Consider the following 27,797-nt stretch of genomic DNA (forward strand, 5'->3'; position numbering starts at 1 on the left):
CTTGCTAGCTCTCTTGCTAGCTCTCCAGGATTGTAGACCCTAGCTTTAATGTGCACAAATATAACTTTGGTAACCTCACAACCTCAGAGCATACAAAGTTGTGCGCCCCCCCAGCGATCTCTGGCGCCCCCCCAGGGGGGGCCCGGACCCCAGGTTGGGAACCACTGCTATAGATGACACACTACTGCAGCTTGCTTGACATGCACAAGCAACCTCCTTTACTAATATAATTCATGATGCTGTTAGATTGATGGTACGCCACCATGTTAATGTAGGTGTAGGCATCCCTTGTGTCCAGCAAGCTGGAAAGGAAACAGTTTTTTGACCCCACTGAAAATGTTGATTTTGAAAGGCTCCAGAATATTGAAGCAGAATATTTCGTTAGATAAAACCATGTTCGGAATTTTGGAAGAGATCAATTATTTTTTCATTTAACACATTTTGACTCTTGGACTATTCAATGCTGTTGAGTTATTGAAAATGTTTGGATCACATTGAAACTGTTCAGCCTAAATGTTACTAAGCACTGCTGCATCCTCCATCTGCTGTGACTGTAAGCAGGGTGCACAGTGCTACTAGCTTCATGAGTACATCTGAAGTCTATGGATGTACTACTTGAATTTGTCAGTGGAAATATATTTTTTTTTTCAGCAGATATGTTAAGTTTGAGCTACAGTTTTGTATTTATGTATGTGGTATTTATTCAGCTTGGCAAATCTCACAATCTCAAACTGCATTAATTTCAGTTTAAGACTGACTCAACAGGGACTAGAAATTGTGCTATGTTGTAACTGAGGGTCAGTCTACTTGCCGGAGTAGTAAACAAGGTTTCATGACATATCAGAGTCTACTGTTGTGACTCACTGTTTATCAGTTATGAGTCAGAGCTCATGAATTTCCATGGAAATGGAGATATTACCAGCAAAATGTTTGAGTTTATCTTTAGAGCTAATTTCCCCAGAACATAAATATATCTGAATTATGCCATTTATTTTTTAGTAATGGTTGTATAATTGCAATATTACACCCAAGGGTAAGCTTTAAATGGATATTCCGGTGTAAATTTAATCCATGGTCTAAATCACCGTGAAACTGTGTTACACTCTCTCTCTCTCTCTCTCTCTTTCACTCTCTCTCTGTCAAGTTAGCAGACTGCTTATTAACAGAGTCATATCAACCTCAGAAACGACCGCACGACAACAATACACTGCAGTAAATGGATCCAAATATAAACCACCACCAAAAAGCCACAAATAATGCTCAGAACAGCACCAAAATTCAGCAACACTACAAATAGGGTCTCAGCACATAGTCCGGGGCATTAAAACTCCACTAGCTTAGCTGGATTTCTACTGAAAAGCTGACAAAATGTACCACTCTTCTGCAGCAGCTTCCTGTTGACGGGAAGTCCCGACGAGTCGATTACCGAGTGCAGTAGAGTTCCGTGGCTCATGGATGAAAATGTATGATTATGACTCCATGGAAAAGCAATCAAAGTTCATATGTGTCTTACCTGCCAGTTTATAACAGTTATTATCAAGAGTGGACAGGGAAAAGAACGGAATTGAGCATTTCTAATCGCACCTGGTAATCGTCGCGCTGGGACTTCCCCGACCCGAAAGCTGATGGAGGAGAGTTGAAGTCTGTTTTTAGCTTCCCAATAGCTTCCCTAGCTAAGCTAGCAGAGGTTAGATGCCCCAGACTATGTGCTGAGACCCTATTTGTACTGTTGCTGAAGTTTGTAGCTGTTCTGAGCATTATTTGTGGCTTTTTGGTGGCGGTTTATATTTGGATCCATTTACTGCAGTGTATTGTTGTCGTGCGGTCGTTTCTGAGGTTGATAAAACTCCGTAAATTAGCGGTCTGCTAACTTGATCTCTCGAGAGGGAGTGTAACCGATTTCACGGTGATTTAGACCATGGATTAAATTTACACCGGAATATCCCTTTAATGTAATTTTTGCCATGGTGCAAGCACATCTGAACACACCTGACTGCATCACTATTGTGGCACAAAAGATAAAGATGTACAGCACTGCTTAATTTAACAGCCCCTGGCAAACCTTGTTTTTTGCTGACCTCCAGTGGTTTAACCTCTCAGCTGTATGCAGTGATGTACAAGTATACACCATGCCATTACTGTAAGGTGTGGTTACAAGTGTAGCACAGCACACTTCTGACCACACCCAACCACACACATCAGTCATGTAGGCTGTGACCAGAGGTGAAAGAGACATGAGTTCAAATGAAAAACGTGTTATCATGTTATTATGGTTCAATCTTGCTGTGGTTCACTGGCATGTGTGTCCTCACACAGGCAGCTTTGCCTTTGATAATTATCAGTTAAAATGATGATGTGATTTTCCTTTACCCTGTTGACAGAGCAAGAAAGTGGGAAGGAGAAAGACAGGGATTGAGGAAGAGAAAGAAACAGTGCGCAATGAAAAAAATGGATTAACAATGAAACTGAATGTGTTTGATAAAAAACAAGACCTGTGACTGTAGTTTGTGGATATAATTAATAATAATAATAATAATTAATAATTAATAATATAAATGTAAATTACCAAATAATAGCTGTGGCGTTTATTTGTTTCAATCACTTAACAGACCAGGCATTTATTTGGGACCAGGCAGCAATTTGGGACAGGCGTTTAATTCAATAGTTGTATGTCTTCTGCAAGTGAAGTTGTTGCGGCGGAGGAAATTATTTAGCCAACCAGCACTCACGGCAAACTTCTCATCTCTGCTGTCACTCAAGGTGGCGTACATGTACTTGTTTCGCCATCACCCTGATCATTTAGCGGGACACTCTCTCGTGGCATGCCCGTTTCCTGGTAACCCTTTCCCGCATGATTATTTTAAGCTCCGCTAGCCTTCTTCCTACCTCCACCAATTAGCCTGGCCCTTTTGCTGTCCTCCTCGGACAGATGCTGAAGTTCAGTTTTATTTTTTCGCCAATCTCTCAATCTCTTCTGGTAGACAGAGAAACCTGTTGCAGCTGCGTTTCCCGAGTAGTCCTTATGCATATTTTACGACAGAAAGTTTTGATTTCAAGTCGTACTTTTTATTGTTTTGCTGCACCGCAGCCATGGCGATCATATTGACTGACAGAAAGCAAGCACGATATGTGAAAAAGGCAAAGAAGAAAAACGTGCAGTGTCAGTGGTCACGTCTTCTTCCTTGATTTTTTTTCAAAAATACATTACACTCGGCATTTATTTGGAACCGGCGGTTATTTATCAAAATATACACTGGCACCTTGCATTTAAAGGGGATCCTGTGGTTAATTGAAACCCGGCTATTATTTGGTAATTTATGGTAGTTTGTGTTTTGTTTCTTTTGTTGTCTTGAATAAGTTAAGTCATAGCATAATTCTCAAAATCATGTATTTGATGTAATTCATGTTGATGTAAGAATGATATTCTTTAAAGGGCAACGCTAAGTAAGCTTTCTGTTGTAATGCTGATGTAGGTCACTGTTGCTTTAGGAGAAAAAAAGTTATTGTATGCTTTGACATGAATTCAGTCAGCTCAGGCTCAATTAAGGATTGAGCTGCATGGTTTTCTTACCATTGTAGAGATTGCTGATTTGCATAACTTAACTTAGAATACTCGTGTCAGAAAATACTATAAAACTGTGAAAAGTAGAAACACAGATTCACTGTATAATATTATATTTTTTAAATTATATATTGTCTTTTCTCACATAGTTTTGAATATAGTAATAAGTAACTAAAACTAATTAACTAGGTCAAATATAAGAAAGTTCTCTGGAAATGTTATTCTAAGGTACTTGCACCTTAGAATTGTACTTAAAGGTAAAGGTAAAGGTATAGACCTAAAGGTCTAAACAGTTTTTTGACAAATTAAACCTATTTCTGTTTGGTGCACATGTGCAAATTAAGATCTAGAATCGAGATAATATGTAATCCTGACGATCTTTGATGATTTCTCAAATATTTTGATAAAACTCCAATGAGCTGTATAACGTCTCAAAATTAATGACGTCACCAGTCTCTCGAGCAGTGCCTTAACTTATGTGTAGATAGTAGTAGAGCAATAATTGTCTCTCTCTTTTGTAAACACTTGTCATTAATCAATTGCCATTAATTATCAACACAAACACACTGGCACCACTGGGAGACACAGCACTGGCAAAGCTCAGGTTTTCTAACTACCCATTGCGAAATGGATCCATTGCTGGACTTGTATTTTGATGTACATTAGTATATTTTTAGATTGTAATTACACCTCACCTCCTCAGATGCAGAGCAGGTTACACTATGGCCTTATGGAATGCAATCATGAACAGGAGACATTAAAAAGAATTCCCCTTGCTGGGAACATTGGGCTACCTGGAATGCTGGAAGCCTCAAGAACAGGTGATTAGGCAGGAGTAGGTGTCATTAAAAGTCCATTAGCACAAAACCCACCTACCCCTGCTTACTGGAAACATACACACACACCTACACACAGCCATACACACACTGCTGAGGTACACCATAAATGTTTAAGTGTATGCGAGTGTCATTGTGTGTATGTGAAACACTGAGTGCACGTGACTGAGGGCTGAGTATCTTATGACTCATTTAGGATCCCTACCTCTGGGAATGTGACAGTAAGGACCCTCTAGTGGATGGCTCACTAAGTGCCTGCTTATTAATTAAACACAGCTGAGACTCAGGGGATGGCAGTCCTGCATATCAGCTTGTCAAATTTCTCTCTGTGCATGGCTAAATGAAAAGCATCCTTCTGTGAGTGCAGCCCAGCTGGATCCACTGGCTCACACTTTTGGCTCCATGCATCAAAACTAATGACAAGGAATTCATGAAAGGCCAAAACACACCCAACAGACGCTGACTTCTGGTCAGACTGGGATTGCTTCCCTACTGTTTGATGGATCTTTAAATCCAAATAACCCTTGGTGTGTAGGTAAATGTGCAAAGTATCTAGGGAGTTTTCAGTCCCAGGGAATTATTTGCATTTTTCAGCCACATCTTGAGAAAAGAGAATTGAATTAAGTGGTGCTGTGAATGTCAATTATCATTCTACCATTAAAAGCCTCCTTCCCCAGCCCAGTAATTTACCTCCAAATGTGTTGTTCTAATTATGAATTAAACTCAAATAAGATCGGGTAATGAACCCTGTTTTATGCTTTCCTGAGGCCATACTTTTTCTGCTTTGTGTGCTTCCATTTCCGCAGCCACATAAAAAAATCTGGCTTAATTCCTGGGACTTGATCTGGACTTCCACAGGCATTTGAGGGAGTATTATTGAGAACAGAGCTAGACCCCTAGGTTGGGCTGCATCACCTTTGATTGAACCTCTTTATACGGCTTTTTTAATGCTCTTGTATTGCTTTTCTATCACAGCTTTTGCTGAAATGACACAGAATTCCATTTGGTGTAATGCCCTAGCTATTGCTTTTGTTTGCATTGTGGTGGTAGTCTAGCAGAACTGTAATGAGAGATTGAGCCAGTTGCTCACAAGTTCCATTTTTAAGTGAATAGGGGAGCGTGCCAGTGGAGCCCATTATGGTGAAGGCTGAGCCTAAACAATCTCTGGACAGCAATGCCACCGCCCTCCGCATAACTATTAATCTTTAAAGCTAGACCATTAAAAGGGAAAAAAAGAGAAGGTGTGTGTGTGTGAGTGTTAAGTTCATGTGCCTGTCAACCATGACATGACTTTCTAACTTTCTTATTGCATACATCAAGTTAGTTGCTGAGGTCTGTGAGCACAATGACATCAGCGTAACAAAGTCTGATGGAAAATTAACTTTTACAAGCTGATCTCATGTGAGGGGGATCTTGTCACTAACTTCAAAATGGCATATTTACAGTGCTCAGTGATTTAAAACACTGACTATGTTTTAGTTGCTCAGTTTGGATGGTAAATGATTCATCAACTTGCTCTTCATAAGGTCAACAATATGTGCTTTTTTTGTTTGAAACAACAGACAGGGCGAGTGGTAGAATGCTCCTAAAACCCCTGTTTGGAACATTCCACAGGTAAACATGTTAATTGGTAACTGGTGATAGTATCATCGTTGCGTATAAAAGAGGCATTCTAGAAAGGCTCCATACTTCACAAATAAGGATGGGGTGAGGTTCACCTCTTTGTGAAACACATGACTGTATAAAAGATCTTTCTACATAGGCTTTGAAACACATGGTAAAACTCATGTTAGTTAACAGTTAGTTTGCAAATGATCGCATTCTTTTTTATTTAAGTATTACACGGGATGTGCTACAGCAATACCACAAGCATAAGGTTCCAAGTTTGAACTCAGTCCCTCCTTGTACTTTTTTAAACGTTGCTTGGTCCTCGTTGTGAAAGCAGTCAAAATTAAAATGGTTAACATGCACAAATCCTCTAAGAATTTTCCAGTTGTTGGGGGGACATTCGCATCAAAAATAAAATGTATTCACTGGGACTTTACTTCCTTAGATGGTGGGAGCAGATGAAGATCTTGATGTTGGTTATTGCAGATAACAAAAGTAATTGTGGTGCTTTGCATGTACTTTTCACGTTTTGGTGTTTCCCAAGTAAGCAAGGAAAACAGTAGTTACTAGATGTAACTAAATTCAAAGATTATAATATAAAGCTCTTTGTGCTGTTTAAGTGTTGGAGTTAAAATTATCTTTAAATATGTAGATCCTAACTATTAATCATTCTACAGCCAGTGCAAGTTGAAATTAAATGAAATTCAGACAAAGTTAGGAGTTATTGTGCTACATGAACCTAATGGCAGTGATATTAGAACTAAGATTGTCAATAGGAGTGGGTGGATCGATCCTAAAACATCGATACTACCAATACGCCATGCACCTTGAAGATCAATTCTAGTGTCAGTTGGATTGATACAGAGGGATCAGTTTCAGGTGCTCTCTTCTAGATTGTGCCCACATATTTTTATTTCATCATTGAGTACAGCTGTCTAAAAACATTTATTTCTCTTGAACCCATGTAAGCCTTTTATTTGCGTCGGATTACTATATTTAGGTGTCTAGTCTATCATAGGCTACAGACCTAATTATTTTGGTATTATACCAAGATGATTCCCCAAGAGCCCAATATTTTTGCTTTTTGCCTGAAAAAACTGTCCTGTTTCTGATAATAAATAGTATCAGTATTGATATTAGCGATATTGGCCCAGTATTACTGTGTATCAAATTGAAACAAACTTTTGTGGTATCTTCCAACCCTACTTAGCGGTCACTTCTGCATCGGTAGCCTGGCAAGTCTCACAATGTGAAAAAGGACTGTCAGCGTCACAGATGTCAGCATCATGATATGAACCATGTTACACAGGAGCTGCTTGGTTCAGTGTGAACAAAGGTGGAGAAATTGCGACCCCAGATTAGTACAGTGCTGGACAAACACTCTTCTTGTTAAGGGTCTGACATGGTTTTACATATTTTGAGCTGGGTTGCTTTTAAGCTTTTCTAAGTGGTTGAACTATACTGCCTGATGATTTAATGCTTAAGTGGGCAACAAAACAGATTTTACTTTACAAACAAGAGATTGCAAGTTCTAGATTTGAAACCAGAGGTTCCTGCTACCATTGCTGAAGCTTTGAAAGATGTGAAAGCGACGTCAACTTCTTTCAATTCCCTTTGACCTCCTGTTTATGATTTTGTTTTGAAAGCATTTGCAACTGTGTTATTGAAAAGCACCGGCAATGTAAACTGAATGATTCTAACTGGATATATATTGAGTGTGTGTGAGTGTGTGTGTGTGCGCCAGTTTTTGGTGCGGTAGTCATCTCACCCCAAACATTTGCCGGAGGTCAGGGTCCCGGAAACGGAAAGGGATGTTGGAGACGTGTAACCTCTTGGGCTGTTGCTTCTCCAATGAATCACTGGGCTGCAGGTGCAGTTGCTGGGAGCCCTCTGTCTGTGCAACCTCTTCTGCCTGCTGCAAGAAAGACACACAGTGCTGAAGGTTAGCCGCCATGATGGTAAAAAGAAATTTATGAGAGAACTGTGTGAAAGTTAAATATGAGGGAAGGGGGGCATCAAAGAAAGCTGTTTCGGACTCCACTCTGTATGTTCCTTTTCCTCCTTTGTGATAAGAAGCTAGGCCTTTGACAGAAACAATGAGATTGTAGATAAAAGCTACCAAAGCTAGAATGGCCTAACTTATCTCCACTAAGCCCCACCAGTCCCCTTGACTTCAGTCAAGCCTAATCCATCATATGTAAGCCTGCTAGATAGAGATTTTTATTTGGATATGGATCAAATTGTACTCGCTCATAGATGGAACCTTATTACGCCGTTAAGTTTTTTTCATCACAATCCATACATATTTCTCTGATCAATTAACACAAATGTCAGTGATATAAGTATACAACAGATCAATGAAATGGAATGAAAAGAATTACATTCCTCAGAATTTTCAACCAATAGAGATACATTTATTTCGAGAGAGATGTTAATCTTTTAACTGGAACATAACCTGTTCAGGAGCAGGTTAGATGTGCAGCTTAAAGGGATAGTTCGGGTTTTTTGAAGTGGGGTCATATAAAGTACATATCTATAGTCAATCTGTTTCCTACCGTAATCACCGTTCAGCGCAGTCTCAGTTTGGAGAAGTAGAGAGCCGCTCCAGCCCAGACGCTCAGCTTTGTACTGCAGTGAACGGGGTTCAGCAAAAAAGCGAAATTAACCACCTAAAACAAGGCTCACCTAAAAAAATCTATATCAGGTCAAGTGTACGTTGTATAGGTAAAATTCACACCGCTTTACATCCCCGTCAGACCGCACTTTCTTTTGGCACTACCTTTTCTCAACCGCAGAACCCCCGTATCCCTACGCATGAGCGCTAATGCGGAAGGATATGGAGAGTTAAGTTTTGTTTTTATCGAAAGTAAACCCCTCGTCCAGCCGCCGCTCGCAGATCAGCTGTTGCCCAGTTACGCTAATGCGCATGGATACGCAGGTTCTGTGGTTGAGAAAATGTAGTGCCAAAAGAAAGCGCATTCTGACAGTGATGTAAAGCAGTGTGAATTTTACCTATACAACATACACTTGAACTGGTGTAAAAAAGTTTACGTGAGCCTTGTTTTAGGTGGTTAATTTCGCTTGTTTGCTGAACCCCGTTCACTGCAGTACAAAGCTGAGCGTCTGGGCTGGAGCGCCTCTCTACTTCTCCAAACTGAGGCTGCGCTGATCGGTGATTAGGGTAGGAAACAGATCGACAATAGATACGTACTTTATATGACCCCACTTCAAAAAACCTGAACTATGCCTTTAAGTTACCATGGCAATGCCAGGGAGATTGTAACTTTGAAAACCCAGTGTTGAACTAAAATGACCTTGATGAACCCAAACCCTGCTTTGTAGTTCAGGCCTTTGGGGTATCTCGTTCGGCCCCTTTCTCTCTCTCGCCCTGGCCTCATCAGCAGCCTGACAATTTCTAAAATTGTGCTGGTTTATTATTATTATTTGTTGTCTGCCGCTTGAGCTCAAATTCCCATGAGCTGGAATGGGCCAGAAACTTGAAACTTGGCCCAATGATTGGAAATGATGTGCATCAACTTTTATTAAAATATGAGCCCAGTCAGCCAGATGGTGGCGCTGTAACTAAGGCTTGAAAATGCGTTTTTGGGAAGGCCACGCCCCTCACACCATAAGTCTGATTGACTTGAAATTTGACACACAAATCCAGCTCCATGTGCTCTACAAAAAAGCATATTGGACCATTTAGATCCGCCTACTTAGATGTTTTGCTAATTAGCATAATGTGAAAAACAGTAAAACGAATAGAACTTTTGAAAGATTGAGTCTATTTACACCAAATTTGGGGGACGGGCAGACACATTTCTACTATAAATGAGCCAGACTGGTGGAAAACCATGGCCGCCACGGACCAATGTATTTTCGCAATGGGCAGGGCTTCGAAATGATTGGTCATAACTCCCACACCCTTTGCTCTATCACCACAAAACTTGGTGGGTAGGTTCAATACAGGACTGGGAATCTGCCTACCAAAGCATGTTGAGCTCAACCTATAGGGGGCGCTATAAATGCTACACATGCGTATCTCAAAGACCATTGGACGGAATTTCACCAAATTTGGTGTGCACGCTCTAGGGGCGAGTATTAACTAATTTTTTGAGTGCCATGTTGATAGGTGAAAGTGGGCGTGGCTTATTCATCATTAACCATCATTGTTTGCGTTTTATCCATTTATGGTGAGCTGGAAGGACCCAGAGACACGAAACTTGGTACGTTGAGTGTAAATGACGTCCACATGCTGCTCCAAAAATTTGATCCCGATCGGTCAGATGGGGGCGCTATAACATAGGGTGTGAACTTCGAAAGGCTCTCCCCGCCAAGCCATAAGTGCTATTGACTTGAAATTTTTCATACACGTCCTCCTGATAGTACTCTACAAAAAAGCCTCCTACACCACCAAAGCCACTATTACAGATGTTTTTGCTAATTTGCATAATGTTAAAAACAGTAAAATTAATAGAACTTTTGAAAGATTGACTCTATCAACACCAAATCTGGTGTACAGCTTCGAGAGATGAAAAGACAAATTTCTAAAAAAACATGCCCACAAGGGACCCATGTATTTTTGCAATGGACGGGGCTTAGAAATGATTGGCCATAACTCCCACACCCTTTGTCCTATCAGCACAAATCTTGGTGGGTAGGTTCACAACAGGACTGGGAATCTGCCTACTAAAGCATTTTGAGCTCAACCTATAGGGGGCGCTATAAATGCCATTAGCATGTAGCTGAAAACCCAATTTGGAGAAATCTGGGGCTTATCATGGCTATGTGTTGCACAGAGCTTTGAGGAACACGGCAGCCGATGTCATCGGCTGCGGGGGATGAGGGTCAGGGTGGCCGGTTTGGGGAGAAAGGGGTTAGAACCCGCAGATTGCCGCTTGCGGCTATATTTCTATTTAGTCATTTCAGGTCAAACAGCCCCATTTTAGTGGCTTTGTGTTCAGTGTAGTTTGTTATTTTGGTTTAGGTTTGTGGAAACTCTGATGGTCTGGCTTCCTTTTGATTTGAGTTTGGCTGCCTGTTATTTACTTTTCAATAATATTTGTTCATATGGATTTCAGTGACCTCTTATGATCTCCCAAGGCAAATTGGTATTAGGACAGGGACCAGACTAAGAGTGATCCAAAGATTCTATGAATCTGTGACCAGAGGAAAAAGAGTACCCTAACCAGTTTGTGGACACCGGGGCCTCCTCCTGTTATGGGAGTTTGCCTGTCCGGTTTTCATGTGTTTTCAGGAGAAGGAGAAGGCAAATGATCGTCTCCCCTTGGGAATACTGTGGGGGTACCATGGGAGTATGGGACTGGGGCTGTTGCTGAGAGCTATTCGGTTCCTATATGACCAACATTAGATCAGTGTCCATATACTCTGCACCATGTCAAATGCCTTTCTGGTGCGTAATCCCCCATATTCATATTGATTCATAGATCTCAAGGTGCAACCATGGTGAGGAAAGTGTCTAGTTTGGGAACCTAAAAGTTCCCTACCCAACACTTTAAAATATGCACTTATCAACTGCAAGTACCAAGCCCGACTCCCAAAATACATGATGCATCATATGACTTTGAAACTTTGAACGTAAACTCTGCCTTTTTTCACTCTCTCTCACACATGAGCAAAGGGTTTGTCACACCATAAAGATGAACTGTGTCAAAATAGTAGCCTAATGTGTCAGACTACTCAGTGTTTTAGCCTAGTGTTTGGCTGCACTGTACAAAAAACTGACGGACAGACAATCCACAGTCCCAGAATTTAACCTGTTCAGGCCAGCATGAAGAGGAGAGGGTATGCACAACAGTACCCAGATAAGCATCCAAGATGGATGGTTAATGTTGTTGTCACATCTTTTTGAAAAAATCATTGTTTGACCTCCTCGACCCTTGGGATGATGCTTTTGACCTTCTAAATATAGACCCTTTCTGGAGGTCATAGCCATCTTTTTCTAATTGCTTCAAACTGTGACAGTGTGTTGTTTGCGGTGGGAAGCAGAAAAAGAGAGAGAGAAAGAAGAAGTTGATGTACATAATAAATCAGATCAACATGGGGATGGAGGGATGAATGGACAGAATGAAAAAGCAAGAGATGGAGATGGAACGATGATGTCAGCTAAAGCTACCCGATCAATAAGAGAGAAGTGCTGAAGGTAGCGGCATTCATACGGAGAGACAGTGAGAGAGAGAGAGGCAGAGAGCGCATGGAGAACAGTGAGGGAGAGAGAGTTCAGAGATGCATGCAGGAGAAGTGCTGATTGAAGGGAGAACAGTAAAAATTGAGAAACAGGCAAGTGAAGGTAATGGCATTACATCACAGACTTCCACACACAGCAGCAGTTTGAAGATGTGAGGCAGTCTGGGTTGATGGTTTGGTGAACAAATTGGATTTCCCCTACAGGAGAATAATAAAAGTACATTTAACTCTTTAAAAAAAGACTTTGGAACCAGAGAGAATAGATGGGTAGTAACCAGTTACATTTACTCAGTAATATGCACTTGAGCATCTTTTTTGGATAAATTGTACTTTTTAGAGTAGTTTTAATGCAGCATCATTTTGAGAAAATCTTTATCTTTACTGCATTACATTTGGAAACAATGGCACTACTTTGTTATTTTATGCCTTCATGCATGTTCAGCTGAGAGGCAAGGGGTCAACTCCCAAGTCTGCTGGCGCACTGCTATCGATCATACGACAGCCAAGCCTCCATAGACTCCATTTAAAGATGCAGGAACATTTCAAATTGCGCTAACTGCTAATATCTATGGACAAAATAACAGTGAACAGCATAGCGGGCTGCAGTTGTATGAAATCAGTAGAACATTAGAGAACACATCACTGACAGAGAGCTATAAATGTGTCTGTTTTGATAATATATGCATCACAGTATACTGTTCCTGCTTTCTGCTCTAATGTAAATATTCAAAATAACAGGTCTGTGAGCGCCATGAGAGGGCTATGCATTTCATAAGTCGATAAGCATGACTAATTGTAACCTGTTTAAAAGAGACAGAAAAGTGGAGACCAAAATATATGTGCACGAAAAAGACAAACTACTTTTTTTTATGTGGTCATGACTAAAAACAATTTTTTTTTACCACGGGTCGTCTTCTTCATGTCTAACAAGTAAACACCTGTATTTAAAACTATACAATGTTGAAACATCACAGGCACAGCATTATCTACGTATTCACCTAAATAAGTAATTTAACCACATTCTTGCAAAATCATAACATAAAATAGGAGACAACAACCAAAGAAGGTGACAAGAAACTGTATTTGATAATAGTGTGTTATAATGTAATATTCTGGGATTGTGCTTGAATGATACAGATTGGGAATATTGTCCTGATGTAAATGTGGCAGATTATCTGACGATGCTTGATTATTGTGTCATAAATAGATAAATGTGTCTGTTAGCTTTTCACCTGATGAAGACCATCTGTGGTTGAAATAATCCCACTCAGATAAACAACAAATGACACTTTGGGATCTGACAGAAGTGTGCTGGTGTTTTTCTTCTTTATTATTTAGGTTACTCACTACTCAGCTAACTTTTTGAGTTCATACTTTTGTACTCTTACTGAAGTAAGTATATTGATGATGACTTTTACTTCTGCTTGATTAACTGTTTTTGAAATGTGACAGCACTTTTACTTGAGTACATTTTCTGCCTACTCTACCCACCTTGGCCAGGGAGAAAGGCTAACATACACTGCATTCTGCATCCCATAAATTATGTAGTTTAGATTATGTAGGTTGATGTTTAGGCCACTAAAAGCAGTATTTTATTCAATCTTTCATTCAAAAAATATTTTTAATTGCCTGTTAAAAAAAGGCCTTCTACATGTGTGAAATGACCTTCAGTGCCTGGACCTAGATTCCCTCACCTTTTGTTAGGGCCCAAGCAGGTCTCGACCTGCGAGGTCCCTATTGTTTTTCAAAGGATTATTAGGATTATTATTAGCATTATTAGGTATACTGTGATGCATATATTATCAAAACAGACACATTTATAGCTCTCTGTCAGTGATGTGTTCTCTAATGTTCTACTGATTTCATACAACTGCAGCCCGCTATGCTGTGCACTGTTATTTTATCCACAGATATTAGCAGTTAGCGCAATTTGAAATGTTCCTGCATCTTTGAATGGAGTCTATGGAGGCTTGGCTGTCGTATGATCGATAGCAGTGCGCCAGCATACTTGGGAGTTGACCCCCTGCCTCTCAGCTGAACATGCATGAAGGCATAAAATAACAAAGTAGTGCCACTGTTTCCAAATGTAATGCAGTAAAGATAAAGATTTTCTCAAAATGATGCTGCATTAAAACTACTCTAAAAAGTACAATTTATCCAAAAAAGATGCTCAAGTGCATATTACTGAGTAAATGTAACTGGTTACTACCCATCTATTCTCTCTGGTTCCAAAGTCTTTTTTTAAAGAGTTAAATGTACTTTTATTATTCTCCTGTAGGGGAAATCCAATTTGTTCACCAAACCATCAACCCAGACTGCCTCACATCTTCAAACTGTATTTGAAATTATTATTTTTCTTCGGCCCAAATGATCGCATTTTTCACTGCCTGAACATACCCCAAAATTCACCAAACTTGGAATATAAGTCACACTTTGCGAACAATTTTATAATCTATTGTCGTCCTGAATTTCCAACACTAGGTGGCGCTGTTATTGACAAAAGTGCGTTTTGGCTAATAACTACCATATACTTTGTCGCACAATCAAAAACCTTATATCCACGCCTTCAGTGAATTGTGCTGATTCTCGTGGTATATGCCACGCCCATTTCCGCCACCGTTTTTTTTCTCTACATCGCAAAATGTCGAAAACCTACTTTTTCGAACTCCTCCCAGGCAAATCACAAATTTGCACAAAACTTGGCAAACAGCATCTGTGGACCCTCCTGACAAAAAGTTATCAAAAGACTTGTGATAGAAAATTTAATTTTTAAGTTATTAAATAAAAAATTCCTGCAGATTTGGTTCAAAACAGAAAGTGTTGCATATCTCCACATTGGTGTGGTCTAATAACATGAAACTCAGGTTACGACTTACCCATGAGCCCCTGAGGCCCTGTGCAAAATTTTATGCGATGACCATGAGGTGGCGCTCTTTAAATTGAAGTATTTTATATCTCCACAACGGTTCACCGGATTAACACAAAACTCTGTACATTTATTGTCAGTGCCGTCTTGAGGACAGCAGATAAAGGGTTTACCGATCCGCCACTAGGTGGCGCTCTGGTGCCAGTTTAATTTGATATGTGGCCCTGTGCCCACACTATAACACTTATGGAAATGAAATTCATAGAGGTGCTATAGAATGGCCCCTGTTACTCACACACCAAAAATGGCCAGCAGGTGGCGCTATTTTCAATGCAAAAGACTTTTTTGCTCATAACTCCCACTTACTATGTTGCACATTATTAAACCACATACCTATGTGTTCCCTGAATTTAGCTGAATTGTTTGGTGTAGGTCACACCCACTTTTGCATTAACTTTCCATCCGCAAAATTGCAAACAATGAAAAACCTATTTTTTCGAACTCCTCCTAGACGATTTGACCAATTTGCACCAAACTTTGCATGTAGCATCTGTAGACCCTCCTGACAGAAAGTTATCAAAATAATTTTGATAGTCCATAAACTGCCCGAAATATAAAATGACAAATTCCTGCATAATGTGTTGAAAACAGACAATCTTGCATATCTTAACAACCCATATCTTAACAACCCAGTATAACAAAATACTGTCTGATTATCACATAAATGTTCATCATTGTGTGGTATGGCCTGATGAGGCTTTGTGTAAAATTTTTCAAATCATCACAGTTTTAGTTTTAAGGATTTGTAGGCCATCTTCTGATTATATAATGGGTGTGTATTGCGTGAGCTAGAGTGCATGACATCATCGCTACAGTGGAGAGCAGCTGGAAGAACTGGAGAAAAATTTCTCTTCAGCTTGATTTGGATCCCACATCTTTTACTTCACATAAACAATATATACATAGAAATGTAGGAAATCTTGTTGCTTTCAGCGGATGATCTTATTTCAGATGTAGGACTTCCACTTTGGCTGTTGAAGCCCCAGAGGGACAAACACAACAGCAACTCCCCCATAAGCTGCAATTTCTTCCCCTTCAGCTTTCATCATGCAGTAGGTGACATCTCACATCCCATCAGTTAATCAGTTCTTCTCTGACCTGGCTGGATTTTCTCGATTTTTGTCAAGATCTCCCAAGAGAACCAGTGTGCTTGATAGAGTGGTGGCACACAGACTCCCAAGAGCAAACACAGTAAGATGGACCTTCCATATCTGTGCCGTGAACACTGTGTTTTAGCACAAAAGTGACATTATCCAGTGTTTTGAAACCATCAGGGGAGTTTGAGCCTACCACTGTGCGGGAAGCTGGAGAGTTTGTGAGGCTACTGGAGGATGATACTTTCAGCTTCTTCCTGAAACTATTTCATTGCATCATGCCTCGTGTGGACATTCTCTTCAGCCAGCTCCAGAAGCGGACCACCGACTCAGTCTTTGTCCGGGGAATCATGCAGCAGTTCACACAGTTTTTCTGACTTCAGCGTACATTATTTCATACTGGCAATAGCAGGCCACCGAATTATAAAGGAACGACTTCCTTAGCAGAAGGTGTTGCTTGAACAAGCCCCGACGGTAGCATGCCCTGAGGCGCGTGGACTGTGAGGGCCCGTTCAACGCTGCTTGCGGCTTTAATTTTTTACTAAAATGGGACCCTTAAAATGTCTGTCAAACAACAAATTGGCAGCTCCAGGTACAAAAGAAAGCCCAAAGTGATAAGAAGTGCCCTTCTTAAACCAGCAGTTCAAATTTGTTATCTGCCAGTCTAGATTGTAATTCCACAGAGCCCCTAAATCCTCATTACTCTTGAAGTTTTCCCCAATGTCCTGCTGAAAACATATTCGTGAAATTTTATAGGCAAATATCCCAGAAAGTGACATATGGAGCTGTCATTGTTTCAGTTATTCAGTCTGACATTTTTTTTAAATGTCACAAGCACAAAATCTGTTTCAGTGAGCACTTCTCTTCTGCCAGGATAATCCATCCCCCTGGCAGGTGTGACGTATCAAGAAGCTGATAAAACAGCATCGTCATTGATTTAACAGCATGAAAGTTTAAAAAGTCTTGGTTATTTAATTTTTCTATATTATCATCATCATCATCCTCATCACCACACTATTGCAATGCAATCGTCTGTTCCTTTATTACCAATAATTAAATCAATATTACCCTCTTCCATTTTGTAATGCCAAGTCATACTTTCGCTTTACTTTCACTGTCAAAATAACAGCAGCAGCAACTCTACACTGGCAGTAATAATGTATAGTAACATATAACTTTAAGTAATGTGTAGACGGTACAGTTTGGAGTACAAGCCAAGTTCTCCAAAACTCAACTGAAGAAATTTTACAAATTGGGGTAGAAGCAAAGTGACAGAAGAAAACTGGCAGAGGCAGTGAGAGTCCCTGCATCCTGTACGAGACAAGTTCTCCAAAGACTGAATATTATTTACAAACTAAGATGGGAGTGAGCTGATGAAAGAAAGAAACTGGTGTTGAAGCAGAAAAGAGAGGAATCTCGCTTTGTTGTTAATCCCTGTGGACACTGGATAGGCTGCCTGTGATGAGGGCAAGATAGCGTCTGTGTAGTGCAGCAGAGCTGCAGCAGTCTCTGCATCACTGTCGCGTCTGAAAACATCGCAGTCTCATTCTGTAGTCAAATCAGTAATACAAGACAAGCAACGTCCAGTTAGTCTTAAAAGTAAAGGCACCAAAACTACTTGGATATGTCAACATGGGCATTTTCGGACATGAGGGCTTAGGGCACTTTCCTGCATTGGATACTTAAATAACCTTGCAAACACTCCTGGCTGCATCTGACTGGACAAACACAAACTCATGGCCCGACTGCTTGGGGATTTCATACCAGACCAACATAGCGGCTCATTTAGAATTATTATTTTTTTGATTGCTGCAAAACTGTAACAATACAAAAACAATGACAAGAATATCAAGAATAGTTAGGCTATGTATATGTGTGTGAGGTTGTTTGCACATTTGTATTAGAGGCAATTACATGACTTGTGTAGAGTGATATCCTGATTGGTAGGTTTGGGTGGTGTGCAGGGGTGTACTGGTTATCTGGCACACCCAGAAAGATCCTGTTGGGCTGCCACATCTGTGGGCCAGTCAGACACTTTCGCTGACATCGGCCCAGCTTTCCTCTTCACCGACCCCACGCTTCTATCCAACATCGATTGACTGCATTAACAGGAATGTTGAGCTACAAGCTATATATACCACTTTCCCTGACTGTACTTCACTATTATGGTTGGTTTTGAGTGGCAATCTATTTTTAATCTATTTATATTTTGCCTTACACTATAGAAATGTTCCAAAACTGTTTTATTACAAATTAAGAAAGACAATATATAGGCTTAAGTCACCATTTATTTAATTTGGTTGTTTTCTCCCCAAAAGTTGCAAAGAAAGGGAAAACTTTATGGGAAATTAGTTTGACAAATGGCCTTGCTTGCCGCCTGACAGTCTAGAGATGTGCATCAAGAACATCGAGATGAAAGATGAAAATGTCAAAAATTAAAGGAGTAGTTGAAGTAGTAGTTGGTGAGATTGATGTTTAAGGGGCGTCGTTTAGCTCAGTGGTTAGAGCAGGCGAGGACAAAGCCTCTGTACATAATTCCCACACCCTTTGCCCTATCATCACAAAACTTGGTGGGTAGGTTCACAACTGTACTGGGAATCTGTCTGCCAAAGCATGTTGAGCGCAACCTTTAGGGGGCGCTATAAATGCCATTAGCATGTAGCTGAAAAAACAATTTGGAGAAATCTGGGGCTTATCATGGGTATGTGTTGCACAGATCTTTGAGGAACACGGCGGCTGATGTTATCGACTGCGGGGGATGAGGGTCAGGGTGGCCGGCTTGGGGCGAAAGGGGATACAACCCGCGGATTGCCGCTTGCGGCTAAATTTTTACATGATATTTTGCAACATTTTCTTTCAAAAATTCCTATAGGTTTTGTCGTGCGATAAAGCCCTTTGAAAGCAATTGTGTGAAAAGTTAAAATACTTTCAATATACAATGTCATTTACATGAGTTTTTTATACTGTATGTGAATTAATCCTGTTCATAGTAGCCAATGCACAACAAATCCCTACATAGAGCATGTTTCTCTTGTTGATCCCTGTTCCACTGGAATGTTCCATCCAGCATGAGTGCGCACGGAACTCGCTGCATTGTTCCATTAAGCTTAGCTTAGTGTGGAATGGAACAACTTTCTTTCTTTCTTCCTTCCTTCCTTTCTACCACCAATGGTGTGCGAGCAGCCAGGCAGGAAAAGGCAATAATTACATTAACATTATCATACACAAGCAGCTCCAGCCTCCTTCATTGTCACCACGGAAACAGTCCTTAGCTGTACATTGTGTGTGTGTGTGTCTTTGTGTGTGTGTGTGTGTGTGTGTGTGTAGCGGGCATAAGAGTGGTTCGGTGGTTTTGAGTTTATTTGTTTTGGGGAGTGTACAAACAAAAACACACATCATCTTTCCTCAGATACACACACACACACACACATACACACATTCACACACTCGACGTTTCCATGGCGGTGTGTCCAGACGCAGCGGCTTAGAGCTCCCTGTTATTTTGCATCTTTTTTGTGTTTTATATGTCTTTTTTTTTGTTCTTCTGGCACACACATGCCACAGCGGCCCATCTACAGTCGCCAAGACCTGATAAGAATTGGCTTTCAGGCAAAAATAAAAATCACGGGTGCCTTCGCATGGACCCACGACATCCCACCGGAGATAGCGAGACCGCCGGGCACCCCATGGATTGTTATAGGGTCCAGCAAGCGCTGGAGGCGGCACAGGGAGAGGAGGCAGAAACGAGGATGCCGGACAGGACTACTAAATCAGCTTAGGAACCAACCACACAGACCTCCGCTACCATCTGTCTTCCTCACAAACGCAAGATCCCTTGCGAACAAGATAGATGAGCTGCAGTCACAGATCGCCTAAAACCGCCACATCCGTGACTGTTGTCTTTTGATTGTTAGCAAATCCTGGCTGCGCCCGCGTATCCCCAATGCTACCGTGGAGCTTGCAAGACGCACCTTTCACCGCTGCGACCGGACCGAATCCTCCGGTAAGAGCATTGGAGGGGGACTCTGTGTTTATGTGCTTGAGAACTGGTGCTCGGACAGCAGAGTGATAGACACCCACTGCTCACCAGACTTAGAGGCCATGTCTGTTCAATGCCGACCCTTCTACCTGCCACGGGAAATAACGGTTGCCACAGTAACCGTTGTTTACATCCCTCCCCATGCTAACGTTAGCACAGCACTCGGCCAGCCTGAGCTCATGGTATGTAAACAACAGAGTGCTCATCCGAATGGCGTGCACATCATTGCTGGGGACTTTAACAAAGCATGCCTCAAGACTGTTCTCCCCAAATTTCACCAGCACGTCAAGTGTGCAACCAGGGGAGAAAACACACTTGATCATGTTTATTACATCAAGCATGCCTACAGAGCGACCACCCATCCCCCACCTCGGACAATCACACCACCTCTCTCTGCTCCTCTTCCCTGCCTACACCCCCCTCAGAAGGCAAACAAAACCAGCCACCCAGACCATCAAAGCCTGGCCTGAAAATGCTCTCAACCAGCTGCAGGACTGCTTTGCCTGCACAGACTGGAACATTTTCGAAGATCAGGACCTTGACACAAACACCGAGTCTGTCCTCTTCTACATCAGGTGCTGTGTAGATAACGTCACCGAGGATAGACGCATCCGGATCTTTCCAAACAGAAAGCCCTGGATGACAAAGGAAGTCCAGACCCTGATCAGAGCTCGTAACTTGGCCTTCAGGACGGGAGACAGAGCTCTCTACAGCACTGCCAGAGCTGATCTGAGGAGGGGCATCAAACAGGCCAAGGTCTCCTACAAGAACAAAATAGAAGGATACCTGATGGACAATAACCCGCGTCAGATGTGGAGGGGCATCCAGGCTAGGGATGGGTACCGAAAACCGGTTCCCATTTTGGAACCGGAACCGAAACCCTGAGTTTCGAGAATCGTTTAAAAATGCGCATTTCGATTCTTTATTTCGATTCCTGGCAGTTCTCCCCGCGCTCTGAGTGAGCATCTGCAAGGACCTTTTTTTTATGATCTGCAAGGACCTGTGTGAATGACGAGCGTACTACGTCACATCCGTGGCTGCGCAGTATACTGTTTAGACAAAGAAACAAAGAAAATGGAGGGAAGAGGCGCAAAACAGAAACGGTCAAAAGTGTGGTTCAGTTATTCAAAGAAGACAGACGGATTGTCGACTTGCAACACCTGTGAGAGAGACATTTCTTGCAAGGGATGCACGAGTAATATGGCGAAGCATTTATTAACTCACAGAGTAAATGTGAGAGACTGTGGCGTCTTTGAACAATGGCTGAAAAAAGATCCGGCGGACAGCAACAACATGACGAGCTCGGAGTCCAACGCCGGCAAAGGTTAGTAACGTTATACAAAAACAGATAAGCAGACAAGTCACATGTATTTGAATGAATGACGTTAACGTTACATATCATACATTTTTGCTAGAAAACAGTGAGAGCTCAGGGACTATTTTCCTGTATCATACTTTGGCAAATTATTAAACATAAATGAAGTGAAAGAGTAACTTTGATATCGTTTGCTGCACCATGTTGATAAAATATTTTGTTTACATCCCTGTATATTTTTTGGTGCAGCATAATGATATGAGTATTATTTCTTCACAGGGAAATGATCAGTACCTTGAATCCCCTCTACAAGCCCCCCACCAGGCATATGCTCACCAACCACTTTGTACCTGCCTGGTACAATGTAGAGAAGCAAAATGCCAAATCTGCATTAGAAAAAGCCAGCAAAGTAGCAATTACTAGTGATGGCTGGACTAGCATTTGCCAAGACCATTACCTTACAGTAACAGCACACTACATTACACAGGGTACAATGCAACAGAAAGTCCTTGTTACAAGGGCGGTCTACAGAGCACAAACAGGAGATGTGGTGGCAGAGGAAATAGGGGATGTTTTAGATGAGTATGGGATAAGAGAAAAAGTTACTGCTATCACAGTGGATAATGCATCCAACATGGATGTAGCCGTTAGAAAGCTGGACATCATCAAGATAGGCTGCTTTGCCCATACATTAAATCTCGCAGCTCAAACTATTTACACACTCAACTCAGTTGCAAAATGGGCAGCAAAGATTCGAGATGTGGTTGTGTGGATGAAGAGGTCAGCAATGGCCAAGGTTGTGCTCCATGAAAAGCAACACCTTCTTAGTAAGATACTCTGTCAATACATTGCATTACATTATTCCACCTTATCTTTGTATTAAACATCACATCATTATTGTAAATTAAAGTAATGATGAAATTATCATCATTACTTATTAATTACATATTATTGTTTGTTTTTTATTCATGTTGTTTGTTTGTAGAAATAGAGAAGAACTCCCTCCTCCTTGATGTCAAAACTCGCTGGGACTCCCTTTTCCTCATGATTGAGAGGTTCCTGCAGCAATACCCTGCTCTTCAAGCTGCCTCTTTGGATCCGCGGCTTAGAAAGCCAATGGAGCGTGACAGGTACACATGGGATGGAATTAATGATTCAACGGGATTAATGATTAAATTGAGAATAATTTGATTAACTAGCGTAGTGTGAATTAAGTGATTATTTCTTGATAGTATTGCAATTCATAATTTCAGTTTTGATTTATTAACATGATTATTTTGTTTTCCTTTTTTTCCAAAACAGACTCTCCAAACTGACAGACGAGGACTACAGAAAGGCAGAGGAATTTATTGAACTCATGGAGATCCTGTACACATCAACCCTTTGTGCCTCAACTGAAAAGAGCTCCACCTGCGGCCAAGTTCTACCAATCTTGCAAAAGCAGAAGAACCATTTCACAGTCCAAGATGGAGATTCAGAGTTTGTCTCCTGTCTAAAGAAGAAAATCTGGACTGATCTGTCAAAGCGATATCAGGTAAAAATGTCACTGAGACAAATTCATGATGTATTTTTTATTACTCTAATTAAATCTAAATTACATGTTAATATTTTTCAGACAGATGTGGTGAAAAAGTTCCTTGGAGAAGCAACTGCCATGGACCCTCCCTTTAAGCATGCGCTAGAGGATGCTGAGGAACATAAGACAGTGTGGAACCGGATCAATGAGAAAATCCTTGCCACACATCCTGCAGAAACAGAACAGGTAATGTCAATTGAATGAATTTAGATTTGTACACATACTGATTTCCTGCACATGTTCTGTATTACTCATTTGTTTGCGTCTGTCTGATTACACTTACCTGCTGCAGTTGACAGAGCCTGGTGTCTCTGGCGAGGACAAGGTGGGACGCAAGCAGACTGACAAGCCAAGAGGAGAGGAGGAGAGCAAGGCATCGGAGGATGAGACTGTTTCAGTGAGTACACTTTCTTCTTCTTTCGTGTATCGTCATATGTCCAGGTCTGTATCAGTACACTTTAATAAACATTAAACACTCCTTTAATCATATCTTATAAAAAAAAATCAATGATTGTATGTTCTTTGAGTTTGAAATATTTTTCCTTTCTTTTAAGCTTCAAACCAGCAAGAAGATGAAGCTAACAGCCCTGGAGAAGCTTTTTGCTGCAGATGATGTCCTGAAATTGAACATTATTAAAAGTGTTGCTGCTGCTGCCCCAGCCATCAAGATCAGGGCAGAAAAAGAACTGGCAATGTATAAGGCACTCCTCCAGCTTTGACCTCCGAAGACCCTTCTGCCTGGTGGTGGAGGAAGAGAGATGTGTATCCTTTGTAGTCAGACATAGCTCTGTCATACTTGTGTGTTCAGGCCTCTTCTACTCCCAGCAAAAGGGTTTTCTCAACTGCTGGAGATACAATCAGCACTGAGAGATCCCATATCCTTCCAGAGAAGGCCGACATGCTTATTTTCTTCTTCAAAAACTGCTGACTTCGTATTGTGTACCACTATGACCAGACCTCTCTTTTTTTTATTTTGTTTTTATGTTTTTGTTATTGAATATTTCAATCCACAAGCAATGGACTGCTGTAATTGTTGAAGTTAAAACAAAAGGACGTCCTCCTGACTGTTATGTTTCTGAACACACTGAACTCAGTTGCCTGTTTATAATGTTAGGTGATACTGATAGGATTCTTACTTTGTAGATGCCATGCTGTTTGGACAGCGTGATGGGACAGTTTGCTTGTCAGAGAGTGATGTTCTGTATGTGTGTGTATCACACAGCAGCAGATTTCAAGTAAAATAATGAAGCAGCAAGTGTTAACATCTATAGAACTGTACATTGACTTATTGTTTAGAGGCAACAGTGTTGGTTTGTCCAATTTTCAAATGAATTTTTTTATTCTTGATATATTCTAATTATTTACTTTCTAATTAATATTGGTATCGGAATCGGTAATCGAAAAGAATCGGAATCGAAATGAGGAATCGAAATAGGAATCAGAATCGATGAAAATGCAAACGATACCCATCCCTAATCCAGGCCCTAACCTACTACAAAGGCAACCCCCCTCCCCCCACCCCACCTCTCTCTCTCCAGTAGCACGAGGTGAGAAAAAACTTAAGAGCAGTGAACCCCAGGAAAGCTGCTGGTCCTGACGGTATCCCAGGGATGGTGATTAAAGCATGTGCAGACCAACTGGCAGGGATCCTCACCAAAATCTTCAACCTCTCCCTGACACATGCCACCGTCTCCACATGTCTGAAGGCCTCTATCAGCATCCCCATCCCCAAAAAACCTGCCATAGACCCAGCACATCAGAGACTGTGTCCCTCCCTCCCTTGACCCCCACCAGTTTGCCTACAGGGCAAACCGTTCTACAGAGGACGCCATCGCCCTCACACTCCATACAGCGCTGAGCCACCTGGAGAACAAGAAGATTCAGATTCAGATTCAGATTCATGATTTATTGTCCCCGAGGGGAAATTCATTTTCACAGTTCTGTTCCAAAGACACCAGCACACGTCGAATACCAGCACACATGTAACACCAGCACACGTGCAACACCATAAAAATACATACATACATATACAGATAAACAAAAAAAAAAGACCATCACATCTACCGCCTGCTGTTTAGAGCTGTAATGGCAGAGGGGATGAAGCTTTTGCAGAAGCGGGTTGGTTTGCAGGACAGTTGTCTGAACCTTCGACCAGAGGGGAGGAGGGTAAAGTATGGATGTAATGGGTGGTGGGGGTCATGGGCTATGTGCAGCGATTTGCGGATGGTGGCATTGTTAATGAGGGCTGGCAAACTTGGAGTTAGAAGGCCAATTATTTTTGAGCAAGTGTCAGTGACTCTGAGAAATTTGTTTTTGTTATTGAGGGGCAGCATGGTGAAATTACAGATTGCACAGTACAGGAGAATGGATTCAATGATGCTGCGGTACAGAAGAAGCAGAAGGGGTGGTTTGATGGACAATGATCTGAGTTTACAGATGATGTGGGTTCTCTGCTGGCAGCGCTTAATAATGTCTAAGGTGGGTTGGTTGAAGTTCAGTTTATTGTCAAGTGTGATCCCGAGGTATCTGAAGCTGTCCACAATCTCCACCGGCTGATTGTCAATGTGTATGGGTTCATGAGGAGTGGTTTTCCTACGGTTGTCGAAAATGATTTCTTTGGTTTTGGTGACATTGAGAAGGAGATGATTGTCCTTGCACCACTGGGAAAAATGTGCAACAGAGTGTTTGTATGCTGTGACTGAGTCCGAGAGAAGAGCCAATATGGCAGTGTCATCAGAGTATTTAAAGTATTTAAAGAGCTATGTGAGGATGCTCTTCGTGGACTACAACTCAGCATTTAACACCATTATTCCAGACATTCTCATCACCAAACTGCTGGAACTACAGATCCCCCTCCCCACCTGCAATTGGATTAAAAACTTCCTGTCAAGTCGCCCACAGTCTGTGAGACTCGGCCCCCACCACTCCACTGCACTCACACTCAGCACTGGTTCCCCTCAAGGCTGCGTTCTGAGCCCTCTACTGTACGCCCTGTACACCTACGACTGCTCTCCAACTCACCCAACCAACCGCATTATTAAATATGCGGATGACACCACAGTGGTTGGACTCATCCGAGGCGAGGACGAGACAGCGTACAGGGCCGAGGTGGAAGAACTGTCCCTATGGTGCTCAGACAACAACCTGACCCTGAATATCCAAAAGACAAAAGAACTCATCATGGACTTCAGGAAGAACAGACATGACCACACCCCCCTCCTCATAAATGGAGAACATCTCTGCAGACCACTCCTGGACCTACAACATCAGGGCCCTGGTTAAGAAGGCTCAGCAGCGACTACACTTCCTGCGTGTCCTCAGGAAAAACAAACTGGACACAAAGCTGCTGCTGGCTTTCTATCACTCCTCTGTGGAGAGCATACTGACGTACTGTCTGGGTGTGTGGTACGCAGGCTCAACAGCCGAGGACAGGAAGGCGGTGCAGAGGGTCATAAACACTGCCCAAAAGATCATCGGCTGCCCTCTGACCAGCCTGGAACACATCGCCACATCCTGCTGCCTCAGGAGAACCAAGGCCATCACAGGAGACCCCTCACATCCTGCCTACCCCCAGGCATGGACTGGCCATCTGGCATACCGGGCAATGCCCGGTGGGCCGACACACATTTATGGGCCGGGCTTTCATAATTTAATCCAAAAGTTTTATTATAAATCATTTTTATCGACCGCGATGGCCCATTGGTTGATTTTCTTGAAGGACATTGGGCTAATCCAATCTCTCCCAGCCCTCCTTTTTTTTTTCTAAGTGCACAATTTAGAGGGGGCGGCCCATTGGTCCGTCTTCAATATAGACAGTGAACTGAGCCAATCAGGATATAGTACGAATGCGGCCCCACCCCTCCCTGCGCTGTCTCCTGTAACTTCTGCTGGTGTCAGTGTTGAGCGCGAGGACTGACAACATGGAGCAACCAAAGAGAAAGAAATCGGGTGCGGAGAAGTTGCGTGCTAAGAGAAGAATCTCACTGTAGATGCTGCAAGATGTACTAAAATCACAGACATGTTCGCTGGAGGGGCTGCTGTAGCCTCCACGTCCTCTGAGACAGCAATGATCCAGTAACAGCAGGTTGAAGGTGAAGACAGCAGCAGCGGGCAGGAGAGGAGCAGCCAGAGATGATGCTGACTGACAGGGACAGTGTAGTACAGCCGGTAAGCAGGTAGTAATGTTAATACAGGGACTGTGAGGTGATGGAGGGAATGTTAGCTCTATTACATGAAGAGCTCTCAATTTACAGGCCCGTTGAGAACTCTAATTACATGATAATGATGAGCAATGGCGATTGATTAGTATCGATATTAATTGGTGTTGCATACTTCTCAAAATCTGGCAGCCACGGCACCTTATTCTGATAAAACAGCAAACGGTCAATGCTGAGAAGTGTCGGATGAGCATCAAGTGTCTATTTTAGGCTCCATCATAGCATTTTAGATATTTAGGTTAAAGGTGTGTTGAAAGGCTGCATAGTAATTTGAATGTGTAGCAACCCTCTATGCTGTGGTTAAACATGTTTTAAAAAACAGATTTAAAACTGCTAAATGATTAGTAAAAGCTTTGCAATTTAAGCATTACTAAAGTAAGTGTTAAAAAAAAGTATAAAAGTATTATCAGCAAAAGG

At 41.7% G+C, this 27,797-nt stretch overlaps 1 protein-coding gene across 14 annotated transcripts in view; it reads right to left on the reverse strand.

The window, feature by feature from the left end:
* LOC115570877 (RNA binding protein fox-1 homolog 3-like) overlaps nucleotides 1–27,797 on the reverse strand; it is a 1,044,539-nt gene that overhangs the window by 99,889 nt on the left and 916,853 nt on the right. For all 14 annotated transcript variants that reach the window (XM_030399653.1, XM_030399654.1, XM_030399661.1 and 11 more), the window contains one exon: nucleotides 7,775–7,921. In XM_030399653.1, the coding sequence (XP_030255513.1) occupies nucleotides 7,775–7,921 (147 nt within the window). The remainder of the gene's footprint in view (nucleotides 1–7,774; nucleotides 7,922–27,797) is intronic.

The sequence above is a fragment of the Sparus aurata genome, chromosome 20, assembly GCF_900880675.1.
Source record: "Sparus aurata chromosome 20, fSpaAur1.1, whole genome shotgun sequence".
NCBI classification, from domain to species: Eukaryota; Metazoa; Chordata; class Actinopteri; order Spariformes; family Sparidae; genus Sparus; species Sparus aurata.